Source organism: Oncorhynchus kisutch, linkage group LG13 (genome assembly GCF_002021735.2).
Source record: "Oncorhynchus kisutch isolate 150728-3 linkage group LG13, Okis_V2, whole genome shotgun sequence".
In the NCBI taxonomy this organism is placed as follows: Eukaryota; Metazoa; Chordata; class Actinopteri; order Salmoniformes; family Salmonidae; genus Oncorhynchus; species Oncorhynchus kisutch.
The window spans coordinates 50370100-50398040 of record NC_034186.2 but is presented as its reverse complement, the minus strand read 5'-3'; the positions used below and the strand labels follow the sequence as shown (position 1 = coordinate 50398040).

The following is a 27941-nucleotide window of genomic DNA, read 5'->3' as shown; positions in this document are numbered from 1 at the left end:
ATTCAACAGACACCTACCATGGTGAGTCATGTAAAGTTTCTTCCTTTTCTCTCTTGCTCATTCTCCCTGTCGCGCACTCAAACTCACATACGTGCGCAGTTGCAGAGAAGAGGAAGAGATTTGCCAATAACCTCCATTTCTAACAATGTTTGTTGCTGAAATGATATGTCAGACATCTTTTGAACAAGATTATATGTTATTGTCTCTTTAGTGCCTCTTTACACATACTTACATTTTTACAAGTAGCTTTCTTCTTTTAAGACTGCCAAGCTGTCCTCAATTGGGGGAACATCTGTCAGGGACAATGTCCTCAGAATTATGGAGTGTGTGTTTCTAAAAGGTTGTATGAATATCACAACATGTATTAGGATTAAGCTAAACTTTACCATTTAAAATGGGTTAACAATGGTCATTATCCAACTTCTGTCTAACGTTGATATCTTCTTTCTTAAAATGTTTCAGATTGATGACTAATTCATTAAATTCCCACTTCAATATGAAGGGACAGAGGAGCAAACATGCCTTTGATACGACTTTTTGTCGATTCTGTTAAAGATATTTTACTGTGCGTTATTGTTCTGTCGTGTTGTCATGACTGTCTTGTGAGGATCACAATGGGTCAGATCAGCTTGGAAATGGCTGACAATAACCAGACCTTCTCCCACCCGCAGAGGGGAGGATGGAACTGGTGTGGGTGTTTTGATAATACCTCCACACCCAGTCATAAATTAAGCAGGAGAGGACTCTCTCTCTACCCTCCAGTATTGGCTAAAGGAATGTCCCTTTGTCTCCAGAGACTTTTGCCCACCCAAAACTCTTAACGTCCAAAAAGTGGATAATGGAACAATAATTCTAACAAAGAATTTTGGGAATGGTCAGTGGGGAAATGTAGAAAACTAATGTCATATTGTTTTTCATTGTGTGATGTCATTAAAAACAAACTGTATGGACGAAATTCTGTAACTTGGAAAGGAAACCACCTTTATCTGTCAAGTTTCATCCAATACGTTGTGCATAGGACATGAACAATGCTGAAAGTATTTTTGTTAGGATAGATATTTGATTTTAGGAGTTATAAGGGATAACTTCTAATCATACCCTTTGCACATTAAGTAGCCACACCCTGAGTGAGGTCAGAAGAGCGTGTCAGACGGAAGGAGCCGTCCTTTTGGCCAGAGTGCATAACAAGTCTTGGTAATGAAATTCACATTAGACCAGAAAAGTGTGTGTGGAGCAATCGCTACACGTCGGAAATGGTTGGAACTTTGAACCTCAACACGAGGTGAAGAAATAAACTCATCTTCCTTTAGACCAGAGAGACGAAAAGCTGCAGCTCACGTCCATAGTGGTCAGAATTCTGAACCCTGAATAATCAACACGAGGAGGAGGTTCAGAATGATGAATATGATAAGAGGTAATGATTAATAAGGTGACTGTTTATCAATTAAATAGATATATACAGTTAAAGTCAGACAGTTTACATACACCTTAGCCAAATACATTTAAACTCAGTAAATCCCGGGTTTTCACAATTCCTGACATTTAATCCAAGTAAAAAATCCCTGTTTTAGGTCAGGATCACCACTTTATTTTAAAGTGAATTATAGTAGAGAGTGATTTATTTCAGCTTTTATTTCTTTCATCACATTCCCAGTGGGTCAGAAGTTTACATACACTCAATTAGTATTTGGTAGCATTGCCTTTAAATTGTTTAACTTGGGTCAAATGCATCGGGTAGCTTTCCACAAGCTTCCCACGAGAGGTTGGGTGAATTTTGGCCCATTTCTCCTGACAGAGCTGATGTAACTGAGTCAGGTTTGTAGGCCTCCTTGCTCGCACACAATGTTTCAGTTCTGTCCACAAATGTTCTATAGGATTGATGTCAGGGCTTTGTGATGGCCACTCCAATACCTTGACTTTGTTGTCCTTGAGCCATTTTGCCACAACTTTGGAAGTATGCTTGGGGTTATTGTCCATTTGGAAGACCCATTTGCGACCAAGCTTTAACTTCCTGACTGATGTCTTGAGATGTTGCTTCAATATATGCACGTAATTTTTCCTAAATGAACAAATGTCCAGAGAGGATTGCGTTTACGAATTACCGATTTATTAACTAAACTCATCACAGGCTGTTTGGCTGTAGCCCACGCCAAATAAATCAAGGAAAACAGTATCAAACAAAGGTGACCAATCTCTTATTAAGAGAAAAGAGGGAGAACAATGACTAAGTATGGTCTTAAACTTGCGGTGCTCCACCCCCTTCCAAACTATCTACTACAGTTCGACAGGTGGCAGTATAGGTAAAACCTGACCCTTCACACCAATTTTAAAATAACCGGAAATAGCAGTGAATGCGGAAGACGAAAGATGGAGGCGGCTGTGTTCATTCTATCGCTGGTCGACTGCTGTGCTTTGATTTTTCTGGCGGTGTACTTCGTATCCTTTTCTTGAACATTAGCTAATAGGTTGTGTACTGGATCTCTAGTACTATTCTTTGTTACAATCCATACGTTTTTAGCGCTCGTGCTTTGTGGGTCCATGTCTGTGGTAGATAAGTGCTAGTTAACGGTGGCCGTGATTTAGCCATTATCAAACGGATCAATCCAATCCCTACTGCTGTGTCTTGATAAACAGACGTTAGCGAACTAGCCAGTAAGGGCCAGTTAGCCAACGCCCTGTTCGTCCTTTGCACTTTAAAATGTCGATCTTCAGGCTGTCAACAGAAATGTTGACATATTTTAGATGCAGTGTCTGCTGCTTGTTTTTTCCTAGCAAAAGTTCAGTGGTTAAACAGACCGTGAGTCCCAGTTACTCACACATTCCTAAGTATTCAATGGCTTCCTCGCTTGAGTTAGCTGACATTCAGAATATAGAGAAACTGTTACTGTATAGCTAAACGTTAGCCTTATACATCTCTGCCAAGACAGTTTACATACCTTAACTTCATGAATAGGTAATTACCCTCTCCGATCTAGAATGTGACTACATCAATGCACGAGCCTGCTGTTCGAAGTTAAACAGAGTAAGCACAGTTGTCATGGGTCATTTCCTTTCAAATATATAGTTTTGCTTGTACACGCAGCTAGCTAGCTCTCGAGAACCCATGGGCATAGCCCCCCTTTACGGCTTTCGGTTAAAGGTGTAGACCACAACTAACTCACTGTAAACTATAATCCCGACACTGTTTTAACGGTTCGAAACATAAAATCTCGTTTGCGATAAGGTTTTGGAAACATTTGGGACTTAACTTTCACATTAGCAAGACATAATATTTCAAATTCCAAAAGATACATTTGTGAATCGCAAATCGAGCATCACCGGGCTACATTTTGGTGTGCCGACGTTTCCCAATGTTCTTGAATTTCGGATTTCGTTTTAAGATAGTTATAAATGGCAGAGCACCCAGCTAATAAAGCGAGATATCCCACCTTGTTACCCACTCCGCAATGCCGGGAGGCAGCCTGTGGTCAAAACGAGTGCAATCATTTTTACAAGGATAAACGCCCCCTACCGGTTCAACCTGGTGAGCTAAATCGAACTCGATTTCTTTTTTTCTTTTTTTTACACAGCAGGGTGTAACTTTGATAAACTGTACAGTAAGTGTATTTTTGATATGAAAGTTAGCTGCAATATGTAACTTTTTGGCCACTGGGTCAAATTCCCATATAAATGTGTGTTATAGATCTGTCTTTCTCATTGAAAGCAAGTCTAAGAAGAGGTAGATGTTTTATGTGCGAATTCTGTGCTTACGTTTCGTTTTTGCGTCTTTACTTTAGGTTTTGTACACCATTTTCACTCAAACAAATGAAATTACAATATTTTTGGTTATGGAAGATATTTCACAACGGTTTAGAATGGTACAATGTCAGAAACTGACATTTTTATTAAGTTCCAAACATTTCCAAAACCCTATCGCAAGTGAGGCGTATTTACGTTTAGACAGTGCATTTGGGTAGGGTCAGTACATTTCCCACTGCAAAAAGGATGTGGAATGCCATAGAGCCCCACAGTGGATGTGTCATAATACCCATAACCTAACGGTCAAACAGGAAAGTTGTTCCAATCGTTTTCCACCCATCTAAAAATCCCCTATGTGAAAAATTAAATTCTTAAAATAAGTGCTGTGTTTCGTGTAGGCTTACACTGGCGTTATCTTTTGATAACCATGTTCTATCTCGGACAAGGTGATTTGTCAATATATTCTGTTCCATTAACTCTGATTCGAAAATGCTAATTAAGATCAAAGTAGACATCATGCAAAACTACAAATCCCTGCAAGCACCTGCAAACCATCGCAAGCTGACACCTTTGCTAACAGGTACTGTGTCAATTTAAAACTTGCACGAGACAGTTCACAGAATTGTCCATTTAAAAGGAATTCAGCCAATTTATTCATTACTACATTTACCTAACATTAGATAATTAATCGAGTTCATTTTGCCTTGATTCGGCAGTCTCGTCCAGATCATCCTGACATTTGTAGTTCTTTATGATAGCCACATTAGCAGCTAACTAGCCGTTCATTTTTTTGTGTGTGGGGGGGGGGGGGGGGGTAAATACAGGCAATATATATATTTTTTATTTATTTATTTTTATTTCACCTTTATTTAACCAGGTAGGCTAGTTGAGAACAAGTTCTCATTTGCAACTGCGACCTGGCCAAGATAAAGCATAGCAGTGTGAGCAGACAACAAAGAGTTACACATGGAGTAAACAATTAACAAGTCAATAACACAGTAGAAACCAAAGGGGGAGTCTATATACAATGTGTGCAAAAGGCATGAGGAGGTAGGCAAATAATTACAATTTTGCAGATTAACACTGGAGTGATGAATGATCAGATGGTCATGTACAGGTAGAGATATTGGTGTGCAAAAGAGCAGAAAAGTAAATAAATAAAAACAGTATGGGGATGAGGTAGGTGAGAAAGGGTGGGCTATTTACCAATAGACTATGTACAGCTGCAGCTTTGATAAAAGTAACTTTATCCTAGAGCAGGAGTGGCAAAGGCCGACCTGATTCAATATGGCCCGCGGACCTCAGATCACATAAAGAATTTGCGATGGTAAAGTATTTATTATTCAAATTAAAAGCATAATGAATACTCGCCTTTGTGTAATGATATAACTCCGACCGCTTTTGGGGACATTTATTTTGAAGGCACGTATAAGTAACAACTGCAGGAGGACAGGCAGTGGCTGACACACACGTTACAAATAGTAGCTAGCTAGAAATTGCGCTAAAATGAGTTTTTCCAAAGAAAAGGAAAGTAGACAATGAATGTAGGGTGTTCCAGCAATAGTGGACTTAGAAATATTTCTTTATTGAGGTATCAGGGAAAGCTGTGTGCAAGGAGAGCATTGCTGTCTTGAAAGACGACAACTTATCCCGACACTTTCAGACGAAGCATGCAGAGAAATATAGGAATATGTCTTCTGAGCAGAGGGCAAGTGCATCGAAATAGTTGCAAAAGCAGCAAGGACTTTTCACAAAACTGCATTCAGCAAACGACGGAATTGCGAGTGCTAATCTAAGTACTGTCCTACACAATTGCTAAACATAGCAAGCCATTCGCTGAGGACGAATTCATTAAATAATGTTTCATAGACTCTGCAGCAATACTTTGCCCCGACAAGAAAGAGCTGTTTGAAAATGTTTCCCTGTCAAGACGAACAGCGACACGGCATGTTGAGGACGTCACAGAATATGGAACAACAGTTGATAGACAAGGCAAAGGATTTCACCTATTTCTCCTTGGCCCTGGATGAGAGCAGTGATGTATGTGACACGGCGCAGTTGTTAATATTCTTATGAGGCATAACCCCAGACTTTGAAATGGCAGAGGACTTTGCTTCGGTGCAGTCAGTGAAGAGCACAACCACAGTGAAATATTCATTGGAGGAGATTAATAAGTGTGTGACCACTGATGGGTGCCCAAACTTCACAGGAAAAAACGTTGGCTTTTTTGAAAATGATACAAGATCAAGTAGCTGAGCTGAACCCAGATCAGAACATTATTTTCCTGCATTGCATATTTAATCAGCAGGTGCTCTGAAAATGTGTTCTGAAAATGAGCCATGTTGTGCATGCAGTCACTAAAGTGGTAAACTTCATAAGAGCAAAATCTTTAAACCACAGGAAATTTGTCTCACAGTTGGAAGAGACCGAGTCGGATCACACACAAACGTGAGATGGCTCAGTTTGGGGAGGGTGCTTAAAAGGGTGTGGGACCTGAAGTCGGAGATTGCTGAGTTTTTGCAAATTAAAGGAAAATATGTGGATTTCCATCAACTGCCAGAGAAAGAATGGTTGGCTGATTTTTGCCTTCACTGTGGACATCATGGCCTTCATGAATGAACTGAATTCCAAACTACAAGGAAGGGCCTTTTTGCACATCAGATGTACAGCCTTGTCAAAGCCTTCAAGGGTAAGTTACTCTTCCTGACCTGCCAAGTAGAAGCCAACAATATCACCCACCTTCCGACACTACTAGTCTGTTCCCTATCAAGATGACCAGCGGGAGAAGTATACATCACTGCTGCGTGCTTTGAACGGTGAGTTTTCTCGTCGTTTTTGAGTATTTCAAATGTTGGAAAATAACATGCTGTTGGTTTCCTTTCAACTTCAATGTGGATAACGCTCCCACTGACCTGCAACTTGAGCTTATCGATCTTCAGTCTGATGCAGTGATTGGAGAACTATTCAGAACAATGTCCCTGACGAGGTTCTATGCATCTCTCGATGAACAAAACTTTCCAAAGATTAGGAGTCATGCTCAGATGTTTGTACTGTTTGGGTCAACCTAGGTATGTGAACAGACATTTTCAGTGATGAAATGTAACAAGTCAAGGCACAGATCATCTCTTACTGACTCACACCTCTCAGAAATCCTGCACATAGAGATGTCAGAAACTAAACCTGACTGAACTGCTGTAGTTAATGCCCATCAGAGTCTTCACTCCTTACTGATTGAGTAGTTGAAATGTACTGTTGAGTTCTCTCTCTTGTGTTTTTGTACATACCCGTTAACAAGAGTTCTGTCCGTGGTGCTGAATGCACAGTGTACTTTTCCCTCCGTGTAGTGCATTGCATGTTGAATAATGAAAATAACTACCAAAAGGAGAGCATGGATGTGGTTTATATCTGCATTTTAAAAAAGTAAAATAAGTAGCATATCTGGATGTGATTTACAGTAGATATATCTGTCAACAGTCATACACATGATGTATAATCCTGTAATATGATTTAGGCCTGCGATGGCTAAAATATATTCTAATGAGGCTCTCCATGGAAAAGAATTGCCCAGGCCTGTCCTAGAGAGATTTACACAGTTATCAAGAAGTCACTCAACATGAGAAACAGCCTTTATTTGAAGTGTTTCTAAAATCCCCTATGAGAGAAATGAATGGTGGAAAAATGATTGGAACCGTTTCCCTGTTCGACCGCCAGGTTTAATGGGTATTATGACTCATACTGTGGTATTCTATAGGACTCGTGATAAGTACAAGCTGTGCACCTGAGTGCAGAGCAGACATGAGAAAGAACGTCATATTTTGTTAATGTTGGTATAGGTTAAGGGAGTGAACAATATTTAAAATAAGGTTTACATGGAGAAAATCGGACCTCTCTGAAATGAAAATGGATGGCCCTACCTTCACTAAAATATATTTGACATAAACCCCCCCTTGAACGCGTCAACATTTTATTCTTTATCAACCCTCCCCTGTACCCAAAATAATAATTAAAACAAAAAGTAGATGGCAACTTTGACTCTCCTGAACTGCCCCCATAGTCCTACACAGCACAGCCATTGGTTAATAAACTGCGCACAAAAATGTTTTTGATTACCCAGAGCAGGCCAGGGCTCAGGGTTGGATTATCCATTGCAGTGTGTAATGTAGCCTAGTTTCATTTACACCATCCCAGCAGCTATCTTAGAACTATAACTTTGCTCTGTGCTTTTCGAGCATGCACTTCGTAGCCAATAGGCTATGGATCGTTTGATTGAGAACACACTAAATAGCCTATAGGCGCACTTGATATTGAGTGCCCAGCGGAGAATCCAAGATGAGGGGCGGGATCGGGCACACATTGATTAACAAGCAACAACTTCTAAAACACATAGAAATATTGACATTTCAATCAATTACAAATTACATGACCCTCCCCTGGACTAGATTTAATAAAATACTAAACCCTCCACTTGACTAATTAAAAAAGCATGACCTTCCTCCAGGTAACCATTCTATAAATGTCGATCCATCCCTAAATCCCTATCAAATCACTTTTTGGCAGGATCCCTTTTGATTTAAGTAAAACTTTCCAGACATGGTTGTCCATGGAAAAAGTGGTCAGAAAGTGACTTTTTGGACCTGATTGCCAAAAGGTTCAGGAGATAAAGGTGCCAAGAGTTTACCAATTATGTGTACCCCACCATACCATGAGACATCCAGGTCTTCTTCACTAGAAAGATAGTTTAGTGTGATATCATTTTAAAAGCTTACAAACAGTGTGGTCAAACTATTTTATTTATTTGAAAAATATGTTTGAATACAGAATGTCATTTTGAAACCTTGAACATCTATAATCAAAAAAAGTGTTAAATTTTTTTCTTTTCGTTCTCATATATCCTATTTCACATCATCTGAGGTTTTTGGTTGAGACACAACATGCCCTTGAATACATGGGGGGGGGGTCATTTCAATCATAGAAATATAATTCATAGAATGGAACCAACCCTTCAGACCACTGTAATTTAGCTGGTACTCTATTGACATTTAAAATGAATTGACATTTGTACTTCTAATTTCTACCACAAAGATGACCGCCCATCGTCGACTGTCAACTTAGGCATGTCTATTCTATTATCTACATTTCTATGATTTCAATGGGTTTCCTATGGATGATTGACAGTATAATTTAAAACAACAGATATTCCCATTCAAGTCAACATTCTCTGATGTGTGGACATCCAACTATCTTTGTGGTACCATTCAAGATTTGACATTTCAATTTTATTCCCATATTTGAACATGTATCAGCCAAAACATGACACCCACCTTGTATTCAAGAGCATGTTGTCTTAACCGATGACACAACACAAACATCTTAGACTATGTATAATAGGGTCTAAGGTACAACATATGCGAATAGCGTTTTTAGATAATTGATGTTAAAGGACATTATAAAAATAAATCTAGAAATTGTCAAACAATTTGACAACCCTGTTTTGTAAGGTTTTAAATGATATAAATCTCAACTGTTTATCTTTTCCAGTGATGACGACATGGTATGCAAAATGGGTTAACTTTGAGCACCTTTTATCTCGTGAATGTTTTGGAATTCAGGTCCCTAAAGTCACTTTCTGAGCACTTTTCCAATGGTTAAATAGGCCTATGTATGGAAGGCTTCATTCAAATCAAAAGGTGTGCAGTCAAAAAGTTATTGAATTCAAATGGATTTACCCTACATGTATGTAGTAACTTTCAGCTTCCTGACTTATACCTCTGTGGCCCATTGTCTTTTATTTATTGTGTCCTGTATGCTTGTGCTCATATACTTTTCATAATGTGCATCTGCAGTGGGTTGTACCAGAGCTGGTAGGCCAGGCCCTGGCAACAGTGCTGATGCTTGTCTCCCTGCACTGGTTTGTCTTCCTACTCAACCTGCCTGTGGCCACCTGGAACATGTACAGGTAAGTACGTTATACCTTTTTGTTTGTGATGACAACTGAATGTTAATGACCAACGGCTTCTTGTCCTATGTGGACAATAAAGACACTTTTGTGTCTGAGGGGTGAGGGGTTCCGCTCAGAGCTGTCATCAGTGGCTGTACAATAAGATATACTTTATTTTACATTAATATTAAAATTCATTTCTCGACGTCAGCATATGAACACAACACTATACACTTGAAGTCAGAAATTTACATACACCTTAGCAAATACATTTCAACTCAGTTTTTCCACAATTCCTGACATTTAATGCCAGTAAAAATTCTTAGGTCAAGTTAGGATCACCACTTATTTTAAGAATTGTCAGAATAATAGTAGAGTGATTTATTTCAGGTTTTATTTCTTTCATCACATTCCCAGTGGGCCAGAAGTTTACATACACTCAATTAGTATTTGGTAGCATTGCCATAAAAAAATTTTTTTTACTTGGGTCAAGCGTTTCGGGTAGCCTTCCACAAACTTCCCACAATAAGTTGCGTGAATTTTGGCCCATTCCTCCAGACAGAGCTGGTGTAACTGAGTCAGGTTTGTAGGCCTTCCTTGCTTGCACACGCCTTTTCAGTTCTGCCCACAAATGTTCTATAGGATTGAGGTCAGGGCTTTGTGATGGCCACTCCCATACCTTGACTTTGTTGTCCTTAAGCCATTTTGCCACAACTTTGGAAGTATGCTTGGGGTCATTGTCCGTTTGGAAGACCCATTTGCGACCAAGCTTTATCTTCCTGACTGATGTCTTGAGATGTTGCTTCAATATATCCACATAATTTTCCTCCCTCATGAAGCCATCTATTTTGTGAAGTGCACCAGTCCCTCCTGCAGCAAAGCACCCCCACAATATGCTGCTGCTACCCCCGTGCTTCATGATTGGGATGGTGTTCTTTGGCTTGAAAGCCTCCCCCTTTTTCCTCCAAACATAACGATGGTCATCATGGCCAAACAGTTGTATTTTTGTTTCATCAGACCAGAGGACATTTCTCTAAATAGTACGATCTTTTTCCCCATATGCAGTTGCAAACCGTTGTCTGCCTTTTTTATGGCAGTTTTGGAGCAGTTGCTTCTTCCTTGCTGAGCGGCCTTTCAGGTTATGTCGATATAGGACTCGTTTTACTGGGGATATAGATACTTTTGTACCTGTTTCCTCCAGCATGTCAAGCAAAGAGGCACTGAGTTTAAGGTATGCCTTGAAATACATCCACAGGTACACCTCCAATTGACTCAAAAGTATGTCAATTATCCTGTCAGAAGCTTCTAAAGCCATGATATAATTTTCTGGAATTTTCAAAGCTGTTTAAAGGCACCGTCAACTTAGTGTATGTAAACTTCTGACCCACTAGAATTGTGATACAGTGAATTATAAGTTAAATAATCTGTCTGTAAACAATTGTTGGAAAAATTACTTGTCATGCACAAAGTAGATGTCTACACACCCTTTGTTCTAGTGTCTCGAGTGTTGTCTACCTATTGTTTATCTGACAGGGTTTGGAAGGTGCCCATGGGAAACATGGGGGTGTTTGACCCCACTGAAATCCACAACCGGGGACAACTAAAGTCTCACATGAAAGAGTCCATGATCAAACTCGGCTTCCACCTGCTCTGCTTCTTCATCTACCTGTACAGGTAAGAGACTGGCCCTTGCTGTCTGGGATTCTATATGCTAGCCGCTGTCACGTTACAGTACTAACATAGCTAATCTTACTGCTCCTTTATTTATTGCTTAGTACAGGATAACATATGTTTAGCCTGAGCTTAAGTTTTGTTTTAAAGTAATTTCTTCACTTGTCACACGATTCCTTTCTCCTCCACAGCATGATCCTGGCACTGATCAACGATTGAGATCCCCATGGCTGTTTTAATCCAATCGGCCAAATCACAAACTATTCAGAATGTGGTGTTCAATATGTCCTGGTCCTCAGCTCAGCTGAAGTCACCTGACATTACACTCCCCTTGGACACCTAATCATTGCTCAGCCCCCTCCTCCCCTCCATTACGTACTTCTGTGTTCTCATAACTGCCCTGGAATTGTGTGCGTGCTTTCGTTCAGCCTGTGTCCAACAATGCTGTCCATGCACTGCTCCTCTGGGCAGATGGAAAACATGACAATCATACAGGCTAGATGGTGCATACGATTGGCTAACATATTTTCAGCCAAGAGCCTATCACAACAGCTAGCACATCCTCTTGCAGCCTGCCAAACATCATCTTTGATATGTCAGTGCCATATTTGATTGTCATATTTATTTTTTTGTCTCTTGTCAACATGCTGGAAAATCCTTGAATATCCTTTGCAGAATACTAACCTGTGTTTTGGAGATTTATTTCTATATTTTCTTGGTCTCTTAACATCAATAAGTTGTAGATCTGACATTCACTGACTGCTGAAAGTTGCACATTTGATTGGTATTATAAAATAGTGTTCTCAGGGGAATACATGCACCTGGATTGGAAAATGTTTTTCAACCCTATTTTTATCACTCGACTGTGTATCAATGGGCAATATAACCTCGATTCAATCCGTAGCACTGAAGAGCAATTTCTTTTAAGGTCATTTCCAATTGAGCTGATATGTAAAGTCTTTAAATTTGTGTAGTGTTTCAGATTGAATCAAATCCCTTGTCTGTATTATAGTTGTATTACATTTCACTATGTATGTTATTTGTGCAGTTTGAGAATGACCATGTTCCAGCCAAATGTATTTCTCCATGGGGAAAGGGTGCGTGTTATATTAAATCAAACTAAAATTACTCGCTTTTTATATGCTTTTGAAAATAATTTGTGGGGTTTCTTAAATAAACTTGAAAGAGAACAATTGGTGTATTTTTCTTGTGAGATTATATTGTGGTAGGGCTAATACTGTCGTCCAAAGTCCTGTTTTGAAAATATAATTTCCGTGACTTTCGTAAGCTGCTAATCATTAAAGCCATCACTCATGGTCTTAAAACCCTGAATGCTTTATTGAAAATATGCATACATAACGTTACATAACAGTACAATCACTTAAATGCAAAACGGATTCTTCCGAACCTAGCTGCTAACAAACTTAATAATGGCTTCTCACCTCGCCAAGCGTTTACAGCAAGGAGAAGGAAATAAGGTACGTCTCAAGAACAACTTGCATAAACTGAACCTAGAACACATGTGATTGTTTGATCTGTACTGAGGTGTGTGGTGTGTGTATACATATTTTTATATCTATCGGTCTTCTGTAATAGAACAAGCTGGTGGTGGCTGTAATGACCTGTGGGCAGGCGCTCGCCTGATGCAGGGGAGATCTGTGTCACAGAAAAATGCTTAGCCTATACGCTGTTCTTACTCTCATTATACATCCCATTAACATACAGATATATAGCACATCAGAAAAGCTTATTTTGCTTGACTGTCCAACAGGAACAATTTGTACATGTACAAATGAATACATGTTAAATTGTGGAAAAATACATGGTTGAAGAGGCCAATGATAGTACAGGGGAAATTAGAAAAAAACTAAAGCCATAAACAGATAAGCAAGTTTTTTCAAAGACATTTTATGTCAGCCTGTATTGAATACATAAATCAGGAAAAGGAAAAACAAAGCAGCAAATAAATGCTAATTTCACCACAGCTAGAGAAAAAATAAAGGTGAGGGAACAAGTGAGACGAGGGAAATGGAGGACACATAAATGAGATCAATGTCAAGGAAAACCCAGTTAACCCCGTTGATGTTAAGGGTGATACAACCCAGTTCAAACAGCAAGTTTAAGCAATTCCTTCACCACCTAACCACTCCACAACTAAACTCAGCAAAAAAAGAAACGTCCCTTTTTCAGGACCCGGTCTTTCAAAGATAATTCGTAAAAATCAAAATAACTTCACACATCTTCATTGTAAAGGGTTTAAACACTGTTTCCCATGCTTGTTCAATGAACCATAAACAATTAATGAACATGCACCTGTGGAACGGTCATTAAGACACTAACAGCTTAAAGACAGTAGGCAATTAAGGTCACAGTTATGAAAACTTAGGACACTAAAGAGGCCTTTCCACTGACTCTGAAAAACACCAAAAGAAAGATGCCCAAGCTTATCTGCGTGAACGTGCCTTAGGCATGCTGCAAGGAGGCATGAGGACTGCAGACGTGGGCAGGGCAATGAATTGCAATGTCCGTACAGTGAGACGCCTAAGTCAGCACTACAGGGAGGCAGGTCGGACAGTAGATCGTCCTCGCAGTGGCAGACCACGTGTAACAACACCTGCACAGGGTCGGTACATCCGAACATCACACCTGCGGGACTGGAACAGGATGGCAACAACAACTGCCCGAGTTACACCAGAAATGCACAATCCCTCTATCAGTGCTCAGACTGTCCGCAATAGGCTGAGAGGCTGGACTGAGGGCTTGTAGGCCTGTTGTAAGGCAGGTCCTCACCAGACATCACCGGCAACAACGTCGCCTGTGGGCACAAACCCACCGTCACTGGACTGGCAAAACGTGCTCTACACTGACGAGTCGCTGTTTTGTCTCACCAGGTGTGATGGTCGGACTCGCGTTTATCGTCGAAGGAATGAGCGTTACACTGAGGCCTGTACTCTGGAGTGGGATCGATTTGGAGGTGGAGGGTCCGTCATGGTCTGGGGCGGTGTGTCACAGCATCATCGGACTGAGCTTGTTGTCATTGCAGGCAATCAACGCTGTGGGTTACAGGGAAGACATCCTCTTCCCTCATGTGGTACCCTTCCTGCAGGCTCATCCTGACATGACCCTTCAGCATGTCAATGCCATACTGCTCGTTTTTTACGTGATTTCCTGCAAGACAGGAATGTCAGTGTTTGCCATGGCCAGTGAAGAGGCCGGATCTCAATCTCATTGAGCACGTCTGGGACCTGTTGGATCGGAGGGTGAGGGCCATTCTCCCCAGAAATGTCCGGGAACTTGCAGGTGCCTTGGTGGAAGAGTGGGGTACCATCTCACAGCAAGAACTGGCAAATCTGGTGCAGTCCATGAGGAGATGGACTGTAGTACTTAATGCAGCTGGTAGCCACACCAGATACTGACTGCTACTTTTGACCCCCCCTTTGATCAGGGACACATTATTCAATTTCTGTTAGTCACATGTCTGTGGAACTTGTTCAGTTTATGTCTCAGTTGTTGAATCTTGTTATGTTCATACATATATTTACACATGTTAAGTTTGCTGAAAATAAACACAGTTAACAGTGAGACGTTTCTTTTTTTGCTCAGTTTATAACCTCCTAAACATTCCCATTAGAAAGTTAGCCTCAGCACGTGCTTCACTAGGTCTAGCATGGACTCTGAAGAGTAAGAGCATAGCCACCATATAATCAAATGCTATTTAGCTGAACCACAGGTGGTCAAAATTGTTTCTTCTGGCAGCAGTGAGGCCTAAGCAACATGCACATCAATCTCACCATCCCATCCTTTGGGGAAACAAAGCTACATCCAAGTTAAAAGGGTATTTAACTGTGTTAAAAAACACTAAACAAACGTAATCATCATAACCATACAAGCATCTCCAAGATTCACTTAGATTTGTGGATTTTATATCCATCCGATTCAGTTAAAATGCCTGTAAGTCCTGTCATTTAAAAATAGCTAAAAGTTTGAGGTGAAATAAAATATGTCATTATTTTCAGCGTGTAAAAACCCCAATCTCATATACGTTGAGAGGTTTATTAGAGGCAATAAATAAACCAATAAAAATTACTTTCCTGTTGAAAGAACAACATAGACATACAGTGCCGTGAAAAGTATTTGCCCCCTTCCTGATTTTGGCATATTTTTGATACTGAATGTTATCAGATCTTCAATCAAAACCCAGTATTAGATAAAGGGAACCCGAATTTATAAAAAAAATGTATTAACAAAGTTATGCAACACCCAATTACCCTGTGTGAAAAACTAATTACCCCCTTACACTCCATAACTGGTTGTGCCAACTTTAGCTGCAATGACTGCAACCAAATGCTTCCTCTAGTTGTTGATCAGTGTCTCACATCGCTGTGGAGGACATTTCACCCACTCTTGCATGCAGAAATGCTTTAACGATATGCTTTAGCAATATTTTGGGATTTTCAAGCATGAACTGCTTTTGTCAAGTCCTGCCACAACATCTCAATTGGGATTAGGTCTGGACTTTGACTAATCCATTCCAAAACACAACATTTGTTACTTTTTAACCATTTTCATGTAGACTTGATTGGGTGTTTTGGATCATTGTCTTGCTGCATGACCCAGCCCATCGCAGAGTTGACAGGTCACCACCCCTCAGCTCACAGACTGATGGCCTGATATTCTCCTGTAGAATTCTCTGATACAGAGCAGAATTCATGGTTCCTTCTATTAAGGCAAGCCGTCCAGCTCCTAAGGCAGCAAAGCATCCCCAAAACATCCCACTACTTCCATTAAGACTCTTGGAAGAATGTTCTATGGACAGATGATTCAAAAGTATAACTTTTATAATGACATGTGTACCATTACGCCTGGCAAAAACCAAACACTGCATTCCAAAATAAAAAGTATGATGGTGGTAGTGTGATAGTTTGAGGATGCTTTGCTGCCTCAGGACCTGGGTGACTTGCCTTAATAGAACAAACCATGAATTCTGCTCTGTATCAGAGAATTCTACAGGAGAATGTCAGGCTATCCGTCCGTGAGCTGAAGCTGAAGTGCAGCTGGGTCATGCAGCGAGACATGATCCAAAACACACAATCAAGTCTACCTGAAAATGGCTAAAAAGCAACAAATTTGATGTTTTGGAATGGCCTAGTCAAAGTCCAGACCTAATCCCAATTGAGATGTTGTGGCAGGACTTGAAACATGCAGTTCATGCTGGAAAACCTACAATGTCGCTGAGTTAAAGCAGTTCTGCATGGAAGAGTGGGCCAAAATTCCTCCACAGACTGATCAACAACTACAGGAAGCGTTTGGTTCGAGTCATTGTAGCTAAAGATGGCACAACCAGTTACTGAGTGTAAGGGTGCAATTACTTTTTCACACAGGGGAATTGGGTGTTGCATAACTTTGTTTATGAAATAAGTATGTCATTGTTGTGTTATTTGTTCACTCAGGTTCCCTTTATCTAATATTCGGTTTTGGTTGAAGATCTGATAACATTTAGTATCAAAAATATGCAAAAGTAGAGAATTAAAAAGGGGCAAATACTTTTTCACGGCACTGTATATACCCATACCACTCTCCACCACTACAGCCCTCTCTCTATATATCAACGTACTAATCATGACAATAAATAATACTATCAATAATAAATAATAAACTCTCGACGAGGCAGGTGAAAGGTGGCAGACCTGGGGTTAGCTCCAAGACGAAAGAGGATGGAGCCTGGCTGAACACAGGAGGTGCAACAGACATATCAGACACTGTGAGCCACACAGGTAAGAAGAGGTGGGAGGTCAGTCAAGGTGCCTGCTTGGTAATCAGTTAATTTAAGTGATTTGTCTGACATCTCCGTGTGTGTGACGTTATCACCTGCCACTGGAGCACAGCCCCAGAGCAAAACCTTCAGAAAGCAGCTGTCAAAACGCAATAGTTTCTCTGCTTCATTCGTTAGAGTTTAGTGTTTTTCTCCTGGATTCGAGAAGTAGTGTCTTCTGCTCCAGGGTCACCATCAGCTGTCCATGCTACAACATTCTTTCAGGGAGAGAGAGAAACAGAACAGCATTTTCATTTATTGTTTACTTTTTGAACATTTATTTTTGCCCATCCCCTTCTTCGGATGACAAAAATAAACAGTTCTACAGTCTTTTATTTTCTTGTTACATGTAGTCTACACACGTTTTACATAGATGCCACTTTTGATTTTCTTTACAGTAGTTACATAGCAAGAATAAAATAATTTGATATTTTTATATACATTACATCTATATAGACTAGTACTTATTTATACATTACGTTGTCAGTCATAACTATTATAGAACATGAGCTTTTAAAACCACCCCTCAGCGACTCTCAGACCATCCCACCTATCACCTTAACCCCACCCCTCAGCGACTCTCAGACCATCCCACCTATCACCTTAACCCCACCCCTCAGCGACTCTCAGACCATCCCACCTATCACCTTAACCCCACCCCTCAGCGACTCTCAGACCATCCCACCTATCACCTTAACCCCACCCCTCAGCGACTCTCAGACCATCCCACCTATCACCTTAACCCCACCCCTCAGCGACTCTCAGACCATCCCACATATCACCTTAACCCCACCCCTCAGCGACTCTCAGACCATCCCACCTATCACCTTAACCCCACCCCTCAGCGACTCTCAGACCATCCCACCTATCACCTTAACCCCACCCCTCAGCGACTCTCAGACCATCCCGCCTATCACCTTAACCCCACCCCTCAGCGACTCTCAGACCATCCCGCCTATCACCTTAACCCCACCCCTCAGCGACTCTCAGACCATCCCGCCTATCACCTTAACCCCACCCCTCAGCGACTCTCAGACCATCCCGCCTATCACCTTAACCCCACCCCTCAGCGACTCTCAGACCATCCCGCCTATCACCTTAACCCCACCCCTCAGCGACTCTCAGACCATCCCGCCTATCACCTTAACCCCACCCCTCAGCGACTCTCAGACCATCCCACCTATCACCTTAACCCCACCCCTCAGCGACTCTCAGACCATCCCACCTATCACCTTAACCCCACCCCTCAGCGACTCTCAGACCATCCCACCTATCACCTTAACCCCACCCCTCAGCGACTCTCAGACCATCCCACCTATCACCTTAACCCCACCCCTCAGCGACTCTCAGACCATCCCGCCTATCACCTTAACCCCACCCCTCAGCGACTCTCAGACCATCCCACCTATCACCTTAACCCCACCCCTCAGCGACTCCCAGACCATCCCACCTATCACCTTAACCCCACCCCTCAGCGACTCTCAGACCATCCCACCTATCACCTTAACCCCACCCCTCAGCGACTCTCAGACCATCCCGCCTATCACCTTAACCCCACCCCTCAGCGACTCCCAGACCATCCCACCTATCACCTTAACCCCACCCCTCAGCTACTCTCAGACCATCCCACCTATCACCTTAACCCCACCCCTCAGCTACTCTCAGACCATCCCACCTATCACCTTAACCCCACCCCTCAGCTACTCTCAGACCATCCCACCTATCACCTTAACCCCACCCCTCAGCGACTCTCAGACCATCCCACCTATCACCTTAACCCCACCCCTCAGCGACTTTTAGACCATCCCACCTATCACCTTAACCCCACCCCTCAGCGACTCTCAGACCATCCCACCTATCACCTTAACCCCACCGCTCAGCGACTCCCAGACCATCCCACCTATCACCTTAACCCCACCCCTCAGCTACTCTCAGACCATCCCACCTATATCACCTTAACCCCACCCCTCAGCGACTCTCAGACCATCCCGCCTATCACCTTAACCCCACCCCTCAGCGACTCCCAGACCATCCCACCTATCGCCGTAAACTGCCCATCGTATGATTTCCATGTGCCATATATTTTTCAACTGTGCCGTTTCACATAAATTCTGAACCTGTCTAATCCTATAGGATCTACAGATTGTATGTTAAAGATCCACATTTTTACCCAAAGTACAATTATATTGTTGAGTGATTATGGCTTTCCAAATCTACCAACAATGCCGTATGTAGAGTTAATTATAGAAGAGGCACTTGCATGTATATTACCTTTAACTTCTTGGTCCACCCCTACACAATAGACTTAAAAACCTTTCAAATTGTATTTTACATCACTTTGTCTCATAATTACAGTGTAGAGACTATGGTAATAATATACACTGAACCCAAAAACATATGGCAGATATAAAGAGGGCTCTATGCCACTAGTTAAAGTATGATGACCAGTCAAATAAATCCGTACCGTTTAGCCCCTCAGCGTCCTGGACATCAAGGAAAGGGGCGGGCCCCCAGATTCGGACAGTGCCGTCGTCTGAGGCGCTGGCCAGGAGACCGGGCACTACAGGATTCCAGCTCACACAGTTCACTGTACGTGAATGACCTGTCAACTCTGCGATGGGCAGCTCACTGCGCCTGTGCCAGATGTACACTTTGTGATCTGTAGATGGAGGACACACAGTATAAACCAGACCATGTGAGTGTTAAACATTCGCCTCTACCTTTTCCTGGGTCATGTTCATTAGGCAACAAATGGAAGAAAACAGACAAACAGGGAGGGACTACCTGGCCTTTTTCCTTTGCAAACTGTTTGAAAACGTTTTCTGTTGCATGAGCTAATAAACAGCCCTGATGTGTGAGTTAGTGTGGTTATACTGACAGGCTTACAAAGAATACTGAAAGTAATGTCAAAGCATAATTTGGACACATCGACTAGAAGAGGACGTGGCCTTACCCTCACTCCCACTGGCGATGAAGTCTTCGTTGTGTCCTCCAAAACAGGAGTGGATGGTGTAGAAGCCCTGTGTCACACCCTGATACTTCCTCACCAGCACCCGGTCATGTAGGTCCCACAGGTGCACACCCTACAGACAGGCAGAATATTGACCGGTGCACTCTCAGACAGCTCGACATAAACCTGACCAACCCCCCCCCCAAAGAAAAGCCAAACCACTCACCTGAGTAGCCACATTCAGCAGAGCTAACCTCCCGTTCTTTGAAACTGTGAAAGACATGATTGGATGGTCCTCCTGGACTCTGTGGAAATGCAGCACAAACACAGAACTTGCATAAGCACAGGATGGGCCTCGTGCATATAGAGACAATGATTAGATATGACAATGGATGGGACTAACTCACATGTTTCTGTCCGTAAGGTCCTCAAAGTTGTAACCACGGATACGCTGGTGTGTGTCTGATGCTAGGACGGTCCGAGCGTCACCCAGGCACCACAGGCATTGAACCCTTACTCCTTCCCACGAGTCCAGCAGGTTACCATCCAGATCCTGGGGATAAGGTTATATCAACCTAAATGTACTGATTAGTCCCAACACACACAATAGCTCAATCTGCCCTTATGCGGAGACAGACAAGTTACACCCTGATGGAAGACACTCACACACTGGTAGAATTGGCCCCTCTGGCCTCCAGTGACAAAGCGTTTGCCGTCTGGATTCCAAGCCACACTGGTCAGACTGTCCTCGTGTGATTGGCTCATTTTTGTCCGCAACTCACCCGTCTGGCCAATGACAAGAGACATGGGTGAGTGAGCAGGGAGGACTTTTTTTTAAACCTTTAAACTTTTTTAATGCCTAGTAATAACATGACAATAAAAACTACAATTTTCATCCTGGTGAGAGTAAGATGTGGAAGTCATCTCTAATTTACACGCAACACAATCATTGACGAATATAACTTTGTAGAGGACTTTTGATCTTTCCAACAGCAAGCATTCTGGATAAAAAGTAAATCCAACATTACCTGTACGTTCCACAGCCACAGCTCTGAGCAGTCATCGGGGCCACAGGCAATCAAGTAAGTGTCATCAGGGCTCCAGGCCAGGTATGAGACACCGTAGGCGTGGCCCTCTAGAGTCTTCATCAGCTTCAACTGGTGACTCTCCTGTCAATCAGCAGCACAGTTATTACCACAGCTAATAATTTCCCCCAAAGTTCACATCTTCCTGCCCCTGCCACCCCTTTGAAACCCCCCTCTCTTATATGCTGTTTACTAAAACCTGATACACTTATCAGCATGATAATGGTTCATCTGTAATGAGAAAGGTTCCTACTGTGTTGACATGCCACACGATGACTGTGGTGTCTTTGGATCCCGTGGCCAGTTTGGTGCCGTCATTGGAGAACTTGCAGAACCACACTTCATTGCAGTGTTCGGTGAGGATCTGCTGGGTGTAGCAAGGGAACTGTTTCCTGTAGATAACAACACTCAGACGTCAAGGAGAGAGGGCATATAGGAGAGAATAAGGTTTTGTTAATTCCAGGAATAGACCTTATCACCCTGTGTGGGTACCTAATTTATATATTTTTAAACCAGGGCAGATAATGACAATGCGCTAAGGTTTTAGCATTGGTTTAAAGGAATCACTTAATTTCCTATCCAGTTAGAAAATGTGACCGTCAGAAAACGAACATTAGTCAATGGCGCGTGAATACATATGATCTATACTAGAGTTTGACCGATTATGATTTTTCAACACCGATACCGATTATTGGAGGACCAAAAAAAAGCCGCTACCGATTAATCTGCCGATTTTTTTTTTGTAATAAGGACAATTACAACAATACTGAATTAACACTTATTTTAACTTAACATAAAACATCAATAAAATCAATTTAGCCTCAAATAAATAATGAAACATGTTCAATTTGGTTTAAATAATGCAAAAACAAAGTGTTGGAGAAGAAAGTAATATGTGCCATGTAAAAAAGCTAACGTTTAGGTTCCTTGCTCAGAACATGAGAACATATGAAAGTTGGTGGTTCCTTTTAACATGAGACTTCAATAGTCCAAGGTAAGAGGTTTTAGGTTGTAGTTAATATAGTATTTATAGGACTATTTCTCTCTATACCATTTGTATTTCATATACCTTTGACTATTGGATGTTCTTATAGGCACTATAGTATTGACAGTGTAACAGTATAGCTTCCGTCCCCCTCCTCGCCCCTACCTGGGCTCAAACCAGGAACACATCAACAACAGCCACACTCGAAGCATCGTTACCCATCGCTCCACAAAAGCCGCGGCCCTTACAGCGCAAGGGGAATAACTACTCCAAATCTAAAAGCGAGTGACGTTTGAAACAGTATTAGCGCACACCCAGCTAACTAGCTAGCCATTTCACATTGGTTACACCAGCCATTAGGCTGATAGGCTTGAAGTCATAAACAGCGCTGTGCTTGTGAAGAGCTGCTGGCAAAACGCACGAAAGTGCTGTTTGAATGAATGATTACAGGCCTGCTGCTGCTCAGTCAGACCGCTCTATCAAATCAGACTTAATTATAACATAATAACACACAGAAATACGAGCCTTTGGTCATTAATATGATCAAATCCGGAAACTATCATTTCGAAAACAAAACGTTTATTATTTCAGTGAAATACGGAACCGTTCTGTATTTTTTAAAATCTAACGGGTGGCATCCCTAAGTCTAAATATTCCTGTTACATTGCACAACCTTCAAAGTATGTCATAATTACGTAAAATTCTGGCAAATTAGTTCGCAATGAGCCAGGCAGCCCAAACTGTTGCATATACTCTGACTCTGTGTGCAATGACACAATTTCACCTGGTTAATATTGCCTGCTAAACTGGATCAGTAGTTATAACTAGTGATTATGAATGATTGTTTTTTATAAGATAAGTTTAATGCTAGCTAGCAATTTACCTTGGCTTCTGCTGCGTTCGCGTAACAGGCAGGCTACTCGTGGAGTGCAATGGTTAGAGCGTTGGACTAGTTAACTGTGGTTGCAAGATTGGAACCCCTGAGCTGACAAGGTGAAAATCTGTCGTTCTGCCCCTGAACAAGGCAGTTAACCCACAGTTCCTAGGCAGTCATTGAAAATAAGAATGTGTTCTTAACTGACTTGCCTAGTTAAATAAAAGGTATAAAAACAAAATTATAATTATTTTTATTTAAAAAAAATTAGAATCGGAAATCGGCGCCCAAAAATACCGATTTCCGATTGTTATGAAAACTTGAAATCGGCCCTAATTAATCGGCCATTCCGATTAATCGGTCGACCTCTAATCTATACAAACAATCTTGTGACATAACCATAATAGAAGCAAAACAAACTATTACTGGGAATTAAGACCATTACAGCTACAGCTACGGTCCAAGGCAAGGCAATTTTGACGGCCAAATTAATGGAATGAACACAGAAAGGACAGACAAATATAGACAGAGCCTTACCGGCTGCAGGCGTGGTCCAGGAGGAGGGACACAGAGTCCAGGCCACTGTCCAGTTTGGTGTTGTGGTAGAGGCAACGCTCTCTCTGCAGCTCCACAGCCTGCCTCAGCAGGGTCTGCAGCCGGCGCGGAGGCAGCATCACAGAGGGAGGCAGGTACGCTGCAGACAGGAGAAGGGAGGGAACGAGGCACAGTGTGATAAGATAGGAATGAGGGGAACATAGAGAGAGGGAGAGAGATACATTGTTTAAAAGAAAGTCTATTCTTAAAATGTCACTCGGAAAAGAAGAGGAACAAAATATGTGTTTAAAGACCATCAATTCCGTTTCTAATCTGGAGAGTGTTAGGTTCTGAATGAACCTATTAAAACTCACGGACGCTTAATAAAGCTCAAACCAAACATTTTCACACAAGCACTGATATTTAACCCTTCTCCTACGCTGAGTCTCCTCCTACACATCTGAACAGCCAATGCATCTCTGTTGCTAGACAGAACCTTAGTGATACCTGTTCTTCCTCACTTCATCTGACCTGACCTCTGCCCCAAAGTGCTCACTCCTTCCCAACTCACGGCTGTCATGTTGACTCGTTCCAGACTGTGTCTTTTCTCCTCCCATAGGGTCCCTGATGGCTAACAATAACATATCCGGACAGAATGTAAACGTTATACAGTTCACTCTCTCCCTCAGTGACATGAATAAGTATATTTCATATTCTCAGAACCCAACAAGAGGAATACATTTGATAATAAAGGTGAACTCATCTTAAAACCGGGGGGAAGGCTGAATGGGAGGATGTGGTATGTGTGGGTGTGTGAGCTGTGCGTGTGTGTGTGAGATGTGCGTGTGTGTGTGTATGTGTGCGTGTAAGATGGCACTAACTCTGTAACTTGTCCAGGAGTTTAGTGCGGGAGGCAGTGCCTTTGCCCTCCCACTCTGCCTTTGCTCTCAGGTCCTCTGCATGGCTGCACATCAGGTACCTTGGAAATAGATGACATCGGTATTAGGCTGCCCTGCAGGACTCACCCCCAGCACCACGGAGACAGTCAGCTAGAATAATGGGATTTCCTGTCTAACTCAACATCAGCTCAAATTCAAAGAGGAGCAAAAAATGTGTCTTTAACAAATCCATACCATCGACCATACGGAATGAGGATTTGGCTATATTCCAACACAAACACTCCTCACTGATGGAATAGTTAGTTGTCACATTGCAATGGACGTGGATCAAATTAGTTTTAAAAGGTACTACAAGTGACAGTAGTTTCAATTTCAAAAGAGGCTTAGCTATATCTCTGTGATCTAGGCCATTTCTTTAGGGTGTGGTAGGGCATTAGGACTGTTGATCAGAGGTAGCTACCCGCTCAGGATGTGGATGCGCTCTGTGTTGTATTTGAGGGGAGTGAGCTCAGCTCTCAGGACCTGCAGCGCCTCCAGGACCTTGGCATCCTCCAGACACTCCAGGTACTTCTGCTGCAGGAGCAGGAACTTCATCCGCTATAGAGGAGAAAATAAGACAGACAGGGGAGGAAAATATGAGTTAAGCACATGCATCTTAAAACTTATCAAAATGGTTGTCTATGAAGAAAATGTAGCCTACACATCCTACTATTTTACTCTGACAAGCAATAGTTGTCAATGTCTTGTCCGCATTCTACTGTAGCTAGTGCTGAGTGACTAACTGAAATGTCGGTTATTTTTGGCTTTTTAAACAACTAATTGACCGATTTCAGTTCAATTATTTGAATTCCATTTTATTCCGTTTTTTTTCTTCTCTATGAGTGCAATTTCTCTAGAGATAAATCAGATCAATCCTTAACTGCGCAATGTAGTAGTTAGTTTCCAACAGGCCAATATTATACATAGTTTGGTGTAGAAAACATGGTAATTACCTACAATGACCATAATCAAGAGACAGAAGAACACACAATCAATAGGGATAGAGAGCAGTTGCTTTGTGTGGTATCGCTACCTGAAAATACATAATCTAAGATTGATAGATGGTAGCAGTAATAAAAGTATGCCTTATTTACTTGTGAAGAACTACTAAAATAGTGATTTTGTTAGACAGCATAAGCATCAGCTCTATAGAGATGAGATGATGATGTGGAATGAAATAATAGCAATCAAATAGGCCTAAAACAAATGTAACATACAAAACAACTGAAATATTTTATTAAATGTGTATAGATTATGGTTAATAAGTGATAAGCTGTAATTAATTGTTTTATTCTGTGTTACAGCATTCAACCCACATAATGCATAGTGCATTTAATGTTAAAAAACAAGAATTGAAAAGTGTTTTTTAATGTAATTTTTATATATAATCAAAACCGAAATGGACCTCAAAATGCACCAATCACTCAGCACTAACTGTAGCACTGTTGGGCTTACCACAATAGCACTTGGAGAATGCATCAATGCTTTTAGCTCATTCAGGTCACTTTCAGCCTATATTCAAACCCAAAAAATAGACACAGGTTATTTTCTGTTTTCTAACTACTGTACATTTCAACTTAATAAGCTAAATTGTTTAAAACGTTTGAGAGAAATGTATAAAATAAGTCAACAAGTAGAATAGATGTGTTGTGTACCTCTAAGGTTAGATGATTAAAAATAAAAACATCTCAAATGGTTTCATCACCTTGTCCCACTCTCCTTCCACCACATGGTTGCGGAACTTCGTGGCAGAGGGATGCTCCAGTCTGCAGCCAGACTCCTGCATCAACAGGTCCACTGTCTGACTGTAGATGAGAGGGGGAGGGTTAAGCACTTGCAATGGAGAAATACAAAGTATTTGCAAATACCATTATTTTATGTACAGATATTCAACACTAAAATATTTGTTACATTTCTTATTTTGTCAGAGCCCTGACCAAGTTATAAAAAAAGTAATAATTAATTTGAATCGTGTTTACTAACTTATTACTTGGTCAAGTACAACATCACAATGCCTGATCATTGTATCTTTATCAATGGCAAGTCCTAAACAATTCGACTTGTGCTGTATCAAATATGTAGACATATCTTTAACGTTGGAGGCAAATGTTGTGACGGTTCAATTTTCTAATTTCTTTAACGAAAACAGATCGATTTCATGTGACCTTGTGTCTTGATTGACATGCAAATACTATCGAGTAACCAAACATTCTCAAAGCATTCTGGACTAGATTTTCCAGTTCCCATGGTCTTGGCAACTCCCAAGAGTAATGTCATTATGAGCATATTTTTAATTACACTTAAAACATATATAAGTATGCATATGGCTGATGATTAGGGAAGTGTTGTTTCTTTAGGCTACTTAACGAGAACTGCATGTTCTTGTCATTTCATGAAGTCCCATGTCTGGACCCCAAAGTAACTAGCTTCCTACCAAGACTAGCTAAATTGTGTAATAATGGGCCATCTTTCTCCCTTCATACATTTTCTAAAGGACCCGTGCTGTATTCCATTTACCTCTACAAAGCCCCTCTGTTTATCTCACCGAACTAGTCGCTGTCAACATGATGACTTGCTTTATTCGCGTTTATTATGAAGAACATGATTTAGCATCAGCTGACAGCTAGCTAGGAAGCGAACGTTAGCTAACGTTACTTACTTAAGTCCTAAATCGTGTAAATGTTGCCCTATAAGTCTAATGACATCTTCCTCTGACTGAGAAAGACGTTTCTTCTTTTTCACGGAGTTTGCATCCGAAGACACGGTGTTGTTGGATGCTGCTGGGGCTGGGATACCGTCGTTGTTACTGACAGAGTTCCCATTGTTTGTTGTGGATAGTCCATTAACGTTAGTGTGAGCTTCCCCGGCGGAGGACGACTCTCCGTTTCGCTCACTGTTGTTTAGGCAGGACAGCTCCGAATCTTGACCCTGCCCTGCCCCGTTGGCCTGCATGTTATTAATGTTGATGTGGGCTATACTGTTCGGATTGAATCGAATGATAGGAGCAACGGGTGAATTGGGAAAAGTTCAAATCCCCACAACTGTAGACAGGGCCGCTGACCCAATTGCAGCCCCAAGCCCCCCTGCTCCCTCCGCCACCGAAGCTCGGTATTTCTTTCGCGGTGGCGGCGACGCTCCGCCGGTTTCCGAGTCGGAGGAAGCGGAGGCCAGAGTTAATTCACCGAGGGTGTTGGTGACAGAATGATGTAAAGTTGGGGCTAGCAAAGGTGTCAGAGACGAGACAATAACTAGTTTTATCGCTGAGCTTCTCTTGTTATTGTTGCTCTCCAGACAGCTGCAGACCCATTATGGATATTGAGACGCGGTGACGTCACCGGAAATTCCGACACTCCCTTGTGTCCGGGTAGTCCATAGGTGGTGCCCTTGAAGATCATACTGAACTGTTTGTTTCACTA

The 27941-nt window shown here is 41.7% G+C and overlaps 2 protein-coding genes across 5 annotated transcripts; one reads left to right on the top strand and one right to left on the bottom strand.

Annotated features, from left to right (window-relative positions):
- The first annotated feature begins 2 nt into the window (after positions 1-2).
- Positions 3-12540, top strand: LOC109902223 (protein cornichon homolog 4-like). Of its 4 annotated transcripts, XM_020498392.2 has the most exons (5): positions 2304-2436; positions 2954-3022; positions 9582-9694; positions 11210-11350; positions 11539-12540. In XM_020498392.2, the coding sequence occupies exons 1-5, from the start codon at positions 2368-2370 to the stop codon at positions 11564-11566; spliced, it is 420 nt and encodes a 139-aa protein (XP_020353981.1). In that variant the 5' UTR covers positions 2304-2367; the 3' UTR covers positions 11567-12540. The 4 variants fall into 4 exon arrangements, with proteins under 4 accessions (XP_031642362.1, XP_020353981.1, XP_031642363.1 ...); XM_031786502.1 differs by lacking the exons at positions 2304-2436; positions 2954-3022 and adding an exon at positions 3-21; XM_031786503.1 differs by lacking the exon at positions 2304-2436 and having other exon boundaries at positions 2954-3523.
- A 126-nt stretch (positions 12541-12666) lies between these two features.
- Positions 12667-27882, bottom strand: LOC109902224 (WD repeat-containing protein 26-like). Its single transcript, XM_020498394.2, has 14 exons — positions 27185-27882; positions 26231-26330; positions 25981-26037; positions 24947-25083; positions 24469-24566; positions 23591-23747; positions 21448-21586; positions 21138-21278; positions 20776-20895; positions 20517-20662; positions 20336-20414; positions 20113-20242; positions 19624-19818; positions 12667-17377 (listed from the first exon to the last, which is right to left on the bottom strand). The coding sequence occupies exons 1-14, from the start codon at positions 27475-27477 to the stop codon at positions 17355-17357; spliced, it is 1815 nt and encodes a 604-aa protein (XP_020353983.1). The 5' UTR covers positions 27478-27882; the 3' UTR covers positions 12667-17354.
- Between the last annotated feature and the right edge of the window lie 59 nt (positions 27883-27941).